Genomic DNA, 13,731 nt, shown 5'->3' with positions numbered 1-13,731 from the left:
AGTGGTATAGGGTCCACCTTTGTAATTCCTCGATATACATTCTGAAGGGCTCTGTATTCTACTACAGAGATACATGCTCAACCATGTTTATTGTTGCTCTACTCAAAATTGCTAGGGAATGAAGACAGCCTAGATGTTCATCAACAAAGGAGTAGATAATGAAAACTTGTATAATGAATATATATAATTTGACAAAATGGAAAATGAAATTATAGAATTTGTGTGAAATGGATATAATTGAGAAATACCATAATAAATGACTTATTACGGCCTCAGAGACAAAAACACATGCAAATCTTAGCTTCTATTTTTTATCTGTATGTATTTTGTGACTATGAATGTGAGTAGATACCAGGAAACTAGAAAAGGAGGGAAAAGGAGCATTAAGAAAGATGAGTAAGAGGTAATAAAACAGAAGATATGGAAGTGGAAGGGGGAACACCGAGAACAAAGAGGTTTAAGTAAGAATAGGGAAGTAGGAGATGGCAGAGAGGATAAGCTGGAAGAAGGATCAAGGAAAGTAAATATGTATGAAACTGCCATACAGAAACTTGCTCCTTTGTAATCTAGCTTTTAAAAATTAGGAAGCAAATATTTTTATTGAAATATTTTAAAAGCAAAGAAGGCACAGGGCTGTAGAATTAGTGGTTGTCTTTATGGAATATCATGTGGTGATTCTCCTTGCCATATGCTTGTCTTACAACACTACAAGATATGCACATTAAGAGTGTGAATACTGCTGTATAACCATCAGCATGGGAGAAAAGTGAAAAATATTTCAACCAAACCAGTAATGTGCCTTTCCCTTCAGAATTACTTATTTTCAAAATGTTAAAATGCCCTCTCTACTCTTGTTCTTAATTCTCATTGCATACAGAATAGAAACAGAATATCCCCACTGTGTAGCATATGCTCTACAGTGTAATGTGATCTCAGGCATTAATGGGGCACAGTAGGTTTGTGTGCAGGCTGCAGGTGCCTGGGGATCACTGTGTGCTTGCTGCACAGAGGTAGAGAGCAGAGTCACTGGGCTGGGAGTCTCTGATGTGCAGGGAAGTATGCAGGCTGGCTTTATTGAGGTGAACTGTGAATCTGCCTTCTTCCTTTTCACCATTGGAGAAGATAGACATCAGCATCTTGGGGCTTTTCCCAGAGTGCTGTCTGTACCACCAGAAGTAGTCAACATTACGATCACTGGAAGTGCAGTTGAGAGAGGCCATGCCTCCCTCTGGAACAATGAGGGATTCTGGGCTCTGCTGCACCTTCTGTTGGCTGTTCACCCCTGTGCAGAAAGACAAAGATCAGACAAAATAGAGTGGACTTATATGGATGCTAGCACTCTAGAAAGATTTTTCCATGGGTCTCCTATCCCTAACTAGATATTAAAAAACATCTGGGTTCCTACCATTAGCCTAGAACCAATATTACAATCCTAAAGAAATTCCCAAACTTACAGTTTAGCTGAAGCCACAGGACCACTAGGGAAATACTAAAGGATTTCATTCTCTCCTCCTTCCTCTTCACTGAGAACTGAGATCCTCAACTCTAAGTTGGTAACTAGAAAAGAGACTCTTCATGACCTCAGCAGCACCAAGCCTTCCCCCAGCCCTTTCTCTACCCCCTCCTCCTCTTCCTGCACCCTCCTCCCCAGACCCCGATCCCAAAGAAAACACTGCCATCTTGTGGACTCATGATAGTGACCAAAGAAATATTCAAACTGCAAACTATTCTAACATAACTACTAAGAAATACAGCACTTGAGAGTTTAGTTGGAGTTTTGAAGAGATATTTGCTCCAAGTTGGAACAGAGAGAGGGGTGAGCCTGTGTGTACACACTCAGCAGATTTTGTCTTCTTTCTCAGGAATAACAGGTATCAAACACAGGCAGTCACTTGGACTGAAAAACCACCTACAAAATGTCAGCATGGAAATCTGAATGAAGTTTTCATACAGCATAACTCTAACCCTTGACACCCTCACTCAATCCATCTTCAAGACTTACAGATGGCCTGGCTGGCTGCTTATCTAGGCCACAGTCTAGAAAGGCCTGGAATTCTCCATTCCATTTTGTGCCCGGAGCATGCTATGTCTAAAGAGACCTTTCCCTGGGTTCTACAAAAGAGCTTGGGCTATACTGACCACCTAAACTCTAAGTAAAACCTAGGGAGCGTGTTCATTTGACTAATTGTTTTATTCTTTTTTTTTCTTGAATAAAGTCCTGTTGCGTAAGAAATGGTCTGTGAAAGTTCTAGATTTCATTTCTCTTACCCTCCCTCTTCCTGACTCTACCTCCTTTCTCCATCTCCCCTTCCTTCCTTCTCTCTCTTCCCCAACACTTTCACTTTATCCCACCCTCTATTTCTGACATATCCTTCAAACTATATGTACCAGGGGAATATCTAGGTCAGAGCTGAAGTGGGTCCACAAAGAAACAAACCAAGAAGTAACAGTCCTGTGAGGACTTGTGGGATTTCCATGGCCAGCAGAGTTAAGAAATGTAGGAGACAAGCAGGCAGTTTGGATCAACACAACTAAATAGAAGGCGTTGGCTCACATTTCAGTAGGCTGATATTGAATAGTTTATTTTAGGCATATTTAAATGCAGGACAATTTGGTGAAAACTTTTTCTTTTGGTAATTAACTCAATCATGTGTACACAATAAAGTGTACATTAATATCCCTGAGGAACAAAATAAGCTAAATAACTATTAGACATGACAACATTGAAACTCTTTGTAAAAAAAAAAAAGTACATGGAACACCTTCCATAAAGATGGGTTCAATAATAACAAACTTATGGTAATGGTGGAGATGAGGGTGGGGAAGGGATTGGGTGGTCTTTGGTCACACTTTCAATCTCAGATTTCTGGAGAAATAACAGATTGTGCATTTTTTCCTTTGAAGGAACAGCCCTGTATATTTCACATTCCAGGTCCTCCCAGCACAAGTGAGCTAGCTAGCATCTGTGAGCGCACGGAGCTCAGTTCCTCCTGCACCTTCCCACAATAGGCATTGAGGCTTTGCAGACGCTGATTAAAGATCCTTCCCCACTCAAAAGCCATGTAATCAGCATCCACAAAACATCATTTGATCAAACCTTTCTTTTCATCAACAAGTACAAAAAGAACAGAATGAGAGAAAGATGCCTATACGCTAAAGTTTTCTCAAAGAGTCCATTGTCCAGGACAATAAAAACAATACCCATTGCTCAGGAACTATGGATCCTGAAAAAGGAGATAATCACAGTGGCACATGCTTATACTCGCAGACGAGATTCTGGTTTGGAAGGCTGAAGCAAGAGGATGTGAGTTTAAGACTTGCCTGTGACATCCATGGGGGACATGTCTCAAAAAATCCATAAACCTGCCAAACCAAAATCCTTCAAAGGAAAAAAATGCATAATCCCTTCCCCACCCTCATCTCCACCATTACCATAAGCTTGTTATTACTGAACCCATCTTTATGAAAGGTGTCCCATGTACTTTACAAAGAGTTTCAACGTTGTTATGTCTAATAGTTATTTAGCTTATTTTGTTCCTCAGGGATATTAATGTATGCTTTATACATCATAGACAAGTGAGAAGAATGAAAACAAGCTTTGAAAATTGTCCAAAATAAACATGAAACTAAACTTGAAAGTCTTTGTAAGATACACACCTCCCTGTAAGAGACTTGCAATGAAATGTAAACAACTAGGTTAGCAGTTCTTCCCCTAGAAGAATAGGAGAATGACCCATTAGAGACACACAGCACTTTCCTGTTGTACATTATTCTGCCTCTCTGCCAGGGGTGCCTGGATGCAGCCTGCACACAGTTCAGAGGAGGTAGAGCAAAGGTTGGAATTGGCAGTCCACAGCCCATGTTTCTCTTCAAGAAATCAAACTCCACTACAAGAAGGTCCAGAAGAGGAACAGCAGGGTCTAGGACGAATGTTGTGGTTCCCAATCCCCTTTCTGCTTACCCAGGCACTGCTCATGCTGCCAGGAGAGGAAGTCAGGAATGAGAGTCCAGCGTCTACATTTCACCTTAGGGCATCTGCACTCCAGGCAGGTAGAAGAAAGCTGAGCCTGAGTGGAGCAGGAATCAATCCAATTTGGAGCCAGTGCAGAGTATCAAAAGGGTGGGACAAGAGGAAAACCTTCTTTGGGAGTCTTAGGTGTAGCTCTTTTAGATGTAGACCTCCTTCCCTGTGGAGATCTTTAGAGAAGTAACACTCTCAGACAATCCTTGCTTGTTCATATGGCTTCATTGGGGGTGTATTCAGAGGCGTACACTTTATTCAGGGTGAACCAGGGATCATATACCTCTTTGGGGAATGGAGTGAGAATATCCAGGAAGAGAAAGTCTAGAGAGCTCAAGGTTCTCTAGATACCTCATAAGCATGGAGAAGAACTCCAAGTGTTATGCTATGTGACTATCTGAGGTCATCTCCATTGGGTATCTTGCTTACATGTTCCAGATAAGTGAGTACAGAGACAGGTACAGAGACAGGTAGGAATCAAAATCCGCTCCACACCTGCTGTTCTCAGATCTCAGAGATTCCCGGGGTTTGAGTCCATTCAACTTCACCAGTTCTTATGCCTGTCTGATAACTTGGGTCCACTGAATCACTGTGAACCTGAAACAAAGCATCTGATATGTGGCTTGCAGGTGAGGGCAATGGTACACAAAATGTGGGTGTCACAAAGTAAACAACAGAGCCAGATGAAATCTCAATTACTAAAGTTTGTACTTCTAAAAGAAATGAAGAACCATTAACATTGGGTGTTGAATACAAGATAGGGGAGAGGAGACTCCCCTTGGTTGGGCTTTAAGCAAAAGAGAAAATAAAGTCTTGATAAGATTCAGAGATATAAAATCTGACACTCTGCATAGATATAACTTGAGATTAGCAATCTTCACAGCAAGCAAAACCTGGAGGATGGGCTCCCTTCACTGCTAGCTTGTTCACTGGGTCCATGGTAGGGAATCTTTATAGAAGGTCTTACAGGTGATATCCAACCTAAAATCCCAACAGTCTTAATACACCTGTTGAGTATGCATGACCCTTCGGGCACCCTTCCCAAAATCCACACCAATCCTATATCCACACCAGTTACCCAGCCTAAACTCAATGGAGAGATGAAAATATTGAAGAGAACTCAAGCAGAAATGAAAATGGAAATGAAAACTTAATAAGCCAATGAAAAATTCAGGGAAGGAGAAGCCATAGTAATATAATGGATCAACAGAAGATAGAATATCAGGGCTCAAAGATAAAACAAAGACCATGGAAAGGATTCACGCACACATGTGCACACACACACACACACACACATACACACACACACACACACACAGAAAAAGAGGGAGGGGAAGTGGGAGACAGAGAGAATGAGAGAGACAGAGAGAGACAGAAAGGAGAAAAACATGCAGGAATAGTGGGACAACATAAAAAGACCATATCTTGAATCTGGAGAGATAACTTGATGGTTAAGCACACCAACTGCTTTTCCAAAGGATCTGGGTTCAATTATAAGTACACATATGGTGATACACAACCAGTACTATCTCCAGTTTTAGGGTATATGACTTCATCTTCTGTCCTTATCAGTAGCAAGACACATATACGATGCACAGACACATGTTCAGGTAAAATACACATATTGCTAAAATTATTATTGTTATTATTAAAATTTTGAAAAACCTTGTCTTCAAATTATAAGCATAAATAAAGAAGATCCAAGATCAATGGCATAGAAGATCCCTTCAAAAAGATCATAGAAGAAAATTTCCCTAAATAAGGAAAGACTATATATATATACACACACACACACACATATATATATATATACACACACACACACATATATATATATGCATATATATATGAAGCATTTGAAAACCAAATAAACAAGACAATAAAAGAAATTCTCGGCCAGAGGACAGGTGTCCGCCCGGCCCGGGAGGCTTCTGCCTCAGGTTCTATGGAAGCCACCTTGGTTCCGGGACTCCACGGCAGGCAGTCCGCACAGGTGAGAGTGTGGACTACAGAGGTTAGCAGCTTCTGGGACAGGCGAGAGCCACAGAGCTTCTGAGGCGGCATCATTTTCGGCTCCAGACAACCAGCCACCTTCGGGGCCAGAGGACAGGTGTCCACCCGGCCCGGGAGGCTTATGCCTCAGGTTCCGCGGAAGCCATCTTGGTTCTGGGACTCTGCGGGGGGCAGTCTGTACAGGGGAGAGTGTGGACTACAGAGGCTAGCAGCTTCTGGGACAGGCGAGAGCCACAGAGCTCCTGAGGCGGCGCCATTTTCGGCTCCAGACAACTGGTCACCTTCAGGGCAAGAGGACAGGTGTCCACCCAGCCTGGGAGGCCTTTGCCTCAGAATCCGCGGGAACCATCTTGATTCCAGGACTCTGGGGAAAGTAGTCTACACAGGTGAGAGTGTGGACTACTGAAACAACGGCTTCTGTGACAGGCCAAAGCAACACAGCTTCTCGGAAAGATCCTGTTTTGGGCCTTCATCTTCGGCCAGGAGGAGGGCCAAACGCCAGATAACTGTGCACCTTCCCTGAAAGAGGAGAGCTTGCCTCCAGAGTCTGCTCTGACCACTGAAACTGAGAGGAAAGATCTAGTTTCCAAGGTCTGCTGATAGAGGGTAACAAAATCACCAGAGGAACAATCTCTAAACAGAGAAAACTATAACAACTAACTCCAGAGATTACCAGATGGCGAAAGGTAAATGTAAGAATCTTACTAACAGAAACCAGGACCACTAACCATCATCAGAACCCAGCACTCCCACTTCGCCCAGTCCAGGGCACCCCAACACACCTGAAAAGCTAGACCTGGATTTAAAAGCATATCTCATGATGATGGTAGAGGACATGAAGAAGGACTTAAATAACTCACTTAAAGAAATACAGGAGAACACTGCTAAACAGGTAGAAGACATTAAAGAGGAAGTTCAAAAATCCCTTAAAGAATTGCAGGAAAACACAACCAAACAGGTAGAAGACATTAAAGAGGAAGCACAAAAATCGCTTAAAGAATTGCAGGAAAACACAACCAAACAAGTGATGGAATTGAATAAAACTATCCAAGACTTAAAAAGGGAAGTAGACACAATAAAGAAAATCCAAAGTGAGGCAACGCTGGAGATAGAAACCCTAGGAAAGAAATCTGGAACCATAGATGCGAGCATCAGCAACAGAATACAAGAGATGGAAGAGAGAATCTCAGGTGCAGAAGATTCCATAGAGAACATCGGCACAACAATCAAAGAGAATGGAAAATGCAAAAAGATCCTAACTTAAAACATCCAGGAAATCCAGGACACAATGAGAAGACCAAACCTACGAATAATAGGAGTGGATGAGAATGAAGATTTTCAACTCAAAGGACCAATAAATATCTTCAACAAAATTATAGAAGAAAACTTCCCAAATCTAAAGAAAGAGATGCCCATGAACATACAAGAAGCCTACAACAAAATTATAGAAGAAAACTTCCCAAATCTAAATAAAGAGATGCCCATGAACATACAAGAAGCCTACAGAACTCCAAATAGACTGGACCAGAAAAGAAATTCCTCCCGACACATAATAATCAGAACAATAAATGCACTAAATAAATATAGAATATTAAAAGCAGTAAGGGAAAAAGGTCAAGTAAAATATAAAGGCAAGCCTATCAGAATTGCGCCAGATTTTTCACCAGAGACTATGAAAGCCAGAAGAGCCTGGACAGATGTTATACAGACACTAAGAGAACACAAATTCCAGCCCAGGCTACTATACCCAGCCAAACTCTCAATTACCATAGATGGAGAAACCAAAGTATTCCACGACAAAACCAAATTCACACATTATCTTTCCACGAATCCAGCCATTCAAAGGATAATAACAGAAAAAAAAAAACAATGCAAGGATGGAAACTACGCCCTAGAAAAAGCAAGAAGGTAATCCCTCAACAAACCTAAAAGAAGACAGCCACAAGAACAGAATGCCAACTTTAACAACAAAAATAACAGGAAGCAACAATTACTTTTCCTTAATATCTCTTAATATCAATGGTCTCAACTCCACAATAAAAAGATATAGACTAACAAACTGGCTACACAAACAAGACCCAACATTTTGCTGCCTACAGGAAACTCATCTCAGAGAAAAAGATAGACACTACCTCAGAATGAAAGGCTGGAAAACAATTTTGCAAGCAAATGGTGTGAAGAAACAAGCTGGAGTAGCCATTCTAATATCTAACAAAATCGACTTCCAACCCAAAGTAATCAAAAAAGACATGGAGGGGCACTACATACTCATCAAGGGTAAAATCTTCCAAAAGGAACTCTCAATTCTGAATATCTATGCTCCAAATACAAGGGCAGCCACATTCATTAAAGAAACTTTAGTAAAGCTCAAAGCACACATTGCACCTCACACAATAATAGTGGGAGACTTCAACACACCACTTTCACCAATGGACAGATCATGGAAACAGAAACAAAACAGGGACACAGTGAAAGTAACAGAAGTTATGAAACAAATGGACTTAACAGATATCTACAGAACATTTTATCCTAAAACAAAAGGATATACCTTCTTCTCAGCACCTCATGGTACCTTCTCCAAAATTGAGCACATAATTGGTCACAAAACAAGCCTCAACATATACAAAAATATTGAAATTGTCCCATGCATCCTATCAGATCACCATGGACTATGGCTGATCTTCAATAACAAAATAAATAATAGAAAGCCAACATTCACATGGAAACTGAACAACACTCTCCTCAATGATACCTCGGTCAAGGAAGGAATAAAGAAAGAAATTAAGGACTTTTTGGAGTTTAATGAAAATGAAGCCACAACATACCCAAACTTATGGGACACAATGAAAGCATTTGTAAGAGCAAAACTCATAGCTCTGAGTGCCTCCAAAAAGAAACTAGAGAGGGCACACATTAGCAGCTTGACAACACACCTAAAAGCTCTAGAACAAAAGGAAGCAAATTCACCCAAGAGGAGTAGAAGGCAGGAAATAATCAAACTCAGGGGTGAAATCAACCAAGTGGAAACAAGAAGAACTATTTAAAGAATCAACCAATCGAGGAGCTGGTTTTTTGAAAAAATCAACAAGATAGATAAACCCTTAGCCAGACTCACTAGAGGGCACAGGGAAAGCATCCTAATTAACAAAATCAGAAATGAAAAGGGAAACATAACAACAGATCCTGAAGAAATCCATAACACCATCAGATCCTTCTACAAAAGGCTATACTCAACAAAACTGGAAAACCTGGATGAAATGGACAAGTTTCTAGACAGATACCAGGTACCAAAGTTAAATCAAGATCAGGTTAATAATCTAAACAGTCCTATATCCCCTAAAGGAATAGAAGCAGTCATTAATAGTCTCCCAAGCAAAAAAGCCCAGTACCAGATGGGTTTAGTGCAGAGTTCTATCAGACCTTCAAAGAAGATCTAATCTCAGTTCTTCACAAACTATTCCACAAAATAGAAACAGAAGGTACCCTACCCAACTCATTCTATGAAGCCACAATTACTCTGATACCTAAACCACAAAAAGACCCAAGAAAGATAGAGAACTTCAGACCAATTTCCCTTAACAATATCGATGCAAAAATCCTCAATAAAGTTCTTGCTAACCGAATCTAAGAACACATCAAAACAATCATCCATCCTGACCAAGTAGGTTTCATCCCAGGGATGCAGGGATGGTTCAATATACAGAAATCCATCAACGTAATCCAGTATATAAACAAACTCAAAGACAAAAACCACATGATCATCTCGTTAGATGCAGAAAAAGCATTTGACAAATTCCAAAACCCATTCATGATAAAAGTCTTGGAAAGATCAGGAATTTAAGGCCCATACCTAAACATGATAAAAGCAATCTACAGCAAACCAGTAGCCAACATCAAAGTAAATGGTGAGAAGCTGGAAGCAATCCCACTAAAATCAGGGACTAGACAAGGCTGTCCACTCTCTCCCTACCTATTCAACAGTGTACTTGAAGACCTAGCCAGAGCAATTTGACAACAAAAGGAGATCAAGGAGATACAAATTGGAAAGGAAGAAGTCAAAATATCACTTTTTGCAGAAGATATGATAGTATATATAAGTGACCCTAAAAATTCCACCAGAGAACTCCTAAGCCTGATAAACAGCTTCAATGAAGTAGCTGGATATAAAATTAACTCAAACAAGTCAATGGCCTTTCTGTACACAAAGGATAAACAGGCTGAGAGAGAAATTAGGGAAACAACACCCTTCTCAATAGTCACAAATAATATAAAATACCTTGGTGTAACTCTAACTAAGGAAGTGAAAGATCTGTATGATAAGAACTTCAAGTCTCTGAAGAAAGAAATTAAAGAAGATCTCAGAAGATGGAAAGATCTCCCATGCTCATGGATTGGCAGGATCAATATAGTAAAAATGGCTATCTTGCCAAAAGCAATCTACAGATTCAATGCAATACCCATCAAAATTCCAACTCAATTCTTCAACGAATTAGAAAGGGCAATCGGCAGATTCATCTGGAATAACAAAAAACCTAGGATAAAAAAAACTCTTTCAAGGACAAAAGAACCTCTGGTGGAATCACCTTGCCCGACCTAAAGCTGTACTACAGAACAATTGTGATAAAAACTGTATGGTACTGGTGTAGTGACAGATAAGTAGACCAATGGAACAGAATTGAAGACCCAGAGATGAACCCACACACCTATGGTCACTTGATCTTTGACAAGGGAGCTAAAACCATCCAGTGGAAAAAAGACAGCATTTTCAACAATGGTGCTGGCACAACTGGCGGTTATCATGTAGAAGAATGCGAATTGATCCATTCCTATCTCCTTGTACTAAGGTCAAATCTAAGTGGATTAAGGAACTCCACATAAAACCAGAGACATTGAAACTTATAGAGGAGAAAGTAGAGAAATGCCTCGAAGATATGGGTACAGGGGAAATTTTCCTGAATAGAACAGCAATGGCTTGTGCTGTAAGATCGAGAATCGATAAATGGGACCTCATATAATTGCAAAGTTTCTGCAAGGCAAAAGACACCATCAATAAGACAAAAAGACCATCAACAGTTTGGGAAAGGATCTTTACCTATCTCAAATCGGATAGGGAACTAATATCCAATATATATAAAGAACTCAAGAAGGTGGACTCCAGAAAATCAAATAACCCCATTAAAAATGGGGCTCAGAGCTGAACAAAGAATTCTCACCTGAGGAATACCGAATGGCTGAGAAGCACCTGAAAAAACGTTCAACATCCTTAATCATCAGGGAAATGCAAATCAAAACAACCCTGAGATTCCACCTCACACCAGTCAGAATGGCTAAGATCAAAAATTCAGGTGACAGCAGATGTTGGCGAGGATGTGGAGAAAGGGGAACACTCCTCCATTGTTGGTGGGATTGCAAGCTTGTACAACCACTCTGGAAATCAGTCTGGCGGTTCCTCAGAAAATTGGACATTGTACTACAGGAGGATCTTGCAATACCTCTTCTGGGCATATATCCAGAAGATGTCCCAACCGTTAAGAAGGACACATGCTCTACTATGTTCATAGCAGCCTTATTTATAATAGCCAGAAGCTGGAAAGAACCCAGATGCCCCTCAACAGAGGATTGGATACAGAAAATGTGGTACATTTACACAATGGATTACTACTCAGCTATTAAAAAGAATGAATTTATGAAATTCCTAGGCAAATGGATGGACCTGGAGGTCATCATCCTGAGTGAGGTAACCCAATCACAAAGGAACTGGCACAATATGTACTCACTGATAAGTGGATATTAACCCAGAAACTTAGGATACCCAAGATATAAGATACAACTTGCTAAACGCATGAAACTCAAGAAAAACGAAAACCAAAGTGTGGACACTTTGCCCCTTCCTAGAAATGGGAACAAAACACCCATGGAAGGAGTTACAGAGACAAAATTTGGAGCTGTGACGAAAGGATGGACCATCTAGTGATTGCCATATCCAGCGATCCATCCGATAATCAGCTTCCAAATGCTGACACCATTGCATACACTAGCAAGATTTTGCTGTAAGAACCCAGATATAGCTGTCTCTTGTGAGACTATGCCAGGGCCTAGCAAACACAGAAGTGGATGCTCACAGTCAGCTATTGTATGGGTCACACGGCCCCCAATGGAGGAGCTAGAGAAAGTACCCAAGGAGCTAAAGGAAACTGCAACCCTATATGTGGAACAAAAATATGAACTAACCAGTAGCCCGGAGCTCTTGTCTCTAGCTGCATATGTATCAAAAGATGGCCTAGTCAGCCATCACTGGAAAGAGAGGCCCTTTGGACTTGCAAACTTTATATGCCCCAGTACAGGGGAATGCCAGGGCCAAAAAGGGGGAGTGGGTGGGTAAGGGAGTGGGGCGGAGGGTATGGGGGACTTTTGGATAGCATTGGAAATGTAACCAAGGAAAATACCTAATAAAAAAAAAGAGAGAAAAAAAAGTAGGTGCAACAACATTATCAACTAAGCAGTATCCCAGAGCTCTTGACTCTAGCTGCATATGTATCAAAAGATGGCCTAGTCGGCCATCACTGGAAAGAGAGGCCTTTTGGACATGCAAACTTTATATGCCCCAGTACAGGGGAACACCAGGGCCAAAAAGTGGGAATGTGTGAGTAAGGGAGTGGGGGGGGGGTATGGGGGACTTTTGGGATAGCATTGGAAATGTAATTGAGGAAAATACATAGGAAAAAAATATTTTAAAAAAGTAAAAAAAAAAAAAAAAGAAATTCTCTACAGAACCTCATGATGGAAAGACAAAACATACAGACAAAGGAAAAGCATTCAACATTACAAGAGAAAAAGACACAAATTCTATATAAAAGAAAACCCATCATAGTAGCACATTATTGCAAGGTATCAGAGCCTGGTGTGATGTATGTCAAGTCTAAAAGACTATACAAGCCAACCTAGACTACAATATCCAACAAAATGATCTGTCATAGTTGAAAGAGAAAGAAAACCTGTCCACCTCACAAATATCCTAAAAGAATTCATATTCATGAGAATTTGTCAACAGGCTGGGATTGGATGGGACAGCACCCTGGGCAGGCAAGGGACAGCACACAGGTCCTGATAGGGAAATGTGACCTGTGTGTTTCTTTCCATCTGGCTCCTCCCACTTCACACACAGCACAGGGCTGCAGAAGAGGCTTTCTGAGATGATCAGTTGATAATATCAACTTCCACTTTGTTAGGGTCACTAATAATGTCATCATCACTGAGACACCTGGCCACTCTTCTCTGGACTACTGTTTCTCCCTGTAAAATCCCCGCTCTTTAGGAGTTCTTGGTACTACACTCTGCTGACAACCGTACTCAGAATTGCTATTTAAAAATTAGGGAAATCTATGTCCCAATCTTTAACATCAAATATGAGAAAAATAAGAACTGTCTTATAGAGAGTTGGGCACCTGAATTAGATAGATTGTGAAATATGTATCGTAGTCTCTCATGCATATTGATAGTAACAAAAATATATCAACTTTGTTTTTTCTTAGTAAAACATTTCTTTCCTTCAATGTCTGGGTTCATGGCTTATTTCTGCTTAATCTTCTCTCCAGATGAGTTTGATGATGAAAATAGTCATCATCTTCCCCTATCTTCTTGGGGTCATTTCTCTCTGGCTGCAGTAACGCACTTGTGATGCTCAGAACAGAAATGGC

The 13,731-nt window shown here is 40.6% G+C and overlaps 1 gene segment (V, D, J or C) and 1 further gene; both read right to left on the bottom strand.

Moving 5' to 3' along the window:
- Tcra (T cell receptor alpha chain) overlaps positions 1–13,731 on the bottom strand; it is a 1,796,232-nt gene that overhangs the window by 832,061 nt on the left and 950,440 nt on the right.
- On the bottom strand, positions 1,002–1,505 carry Trav7-2 (T cell receptor alpha variable 7-2). The segment is given in 2 exon segments: positions 1,002–1,284; positions 1,457–1,505. Coding segments are annotated over 2 exon segments (332 nt in total).

The sequence above is a fragment of the Mus musculus genome, chromosome 14 (assembly GCF_000001635.26).
Source record: "Mus musculus strain C57BL/6J chromosome 14, GRCm38.p6 C57BL/6J".
Lineage (NCBI taxonomy): Eukaryota > Metazoa > Chordata > Mammalia > Rodentia > Muridae > Mus > Mus musculus.
The sequence above is the reverse complement of the archived record's forward strand: the minus strand, read 5'-3'. Positions and strand labels throughout refer to the sequence as shown.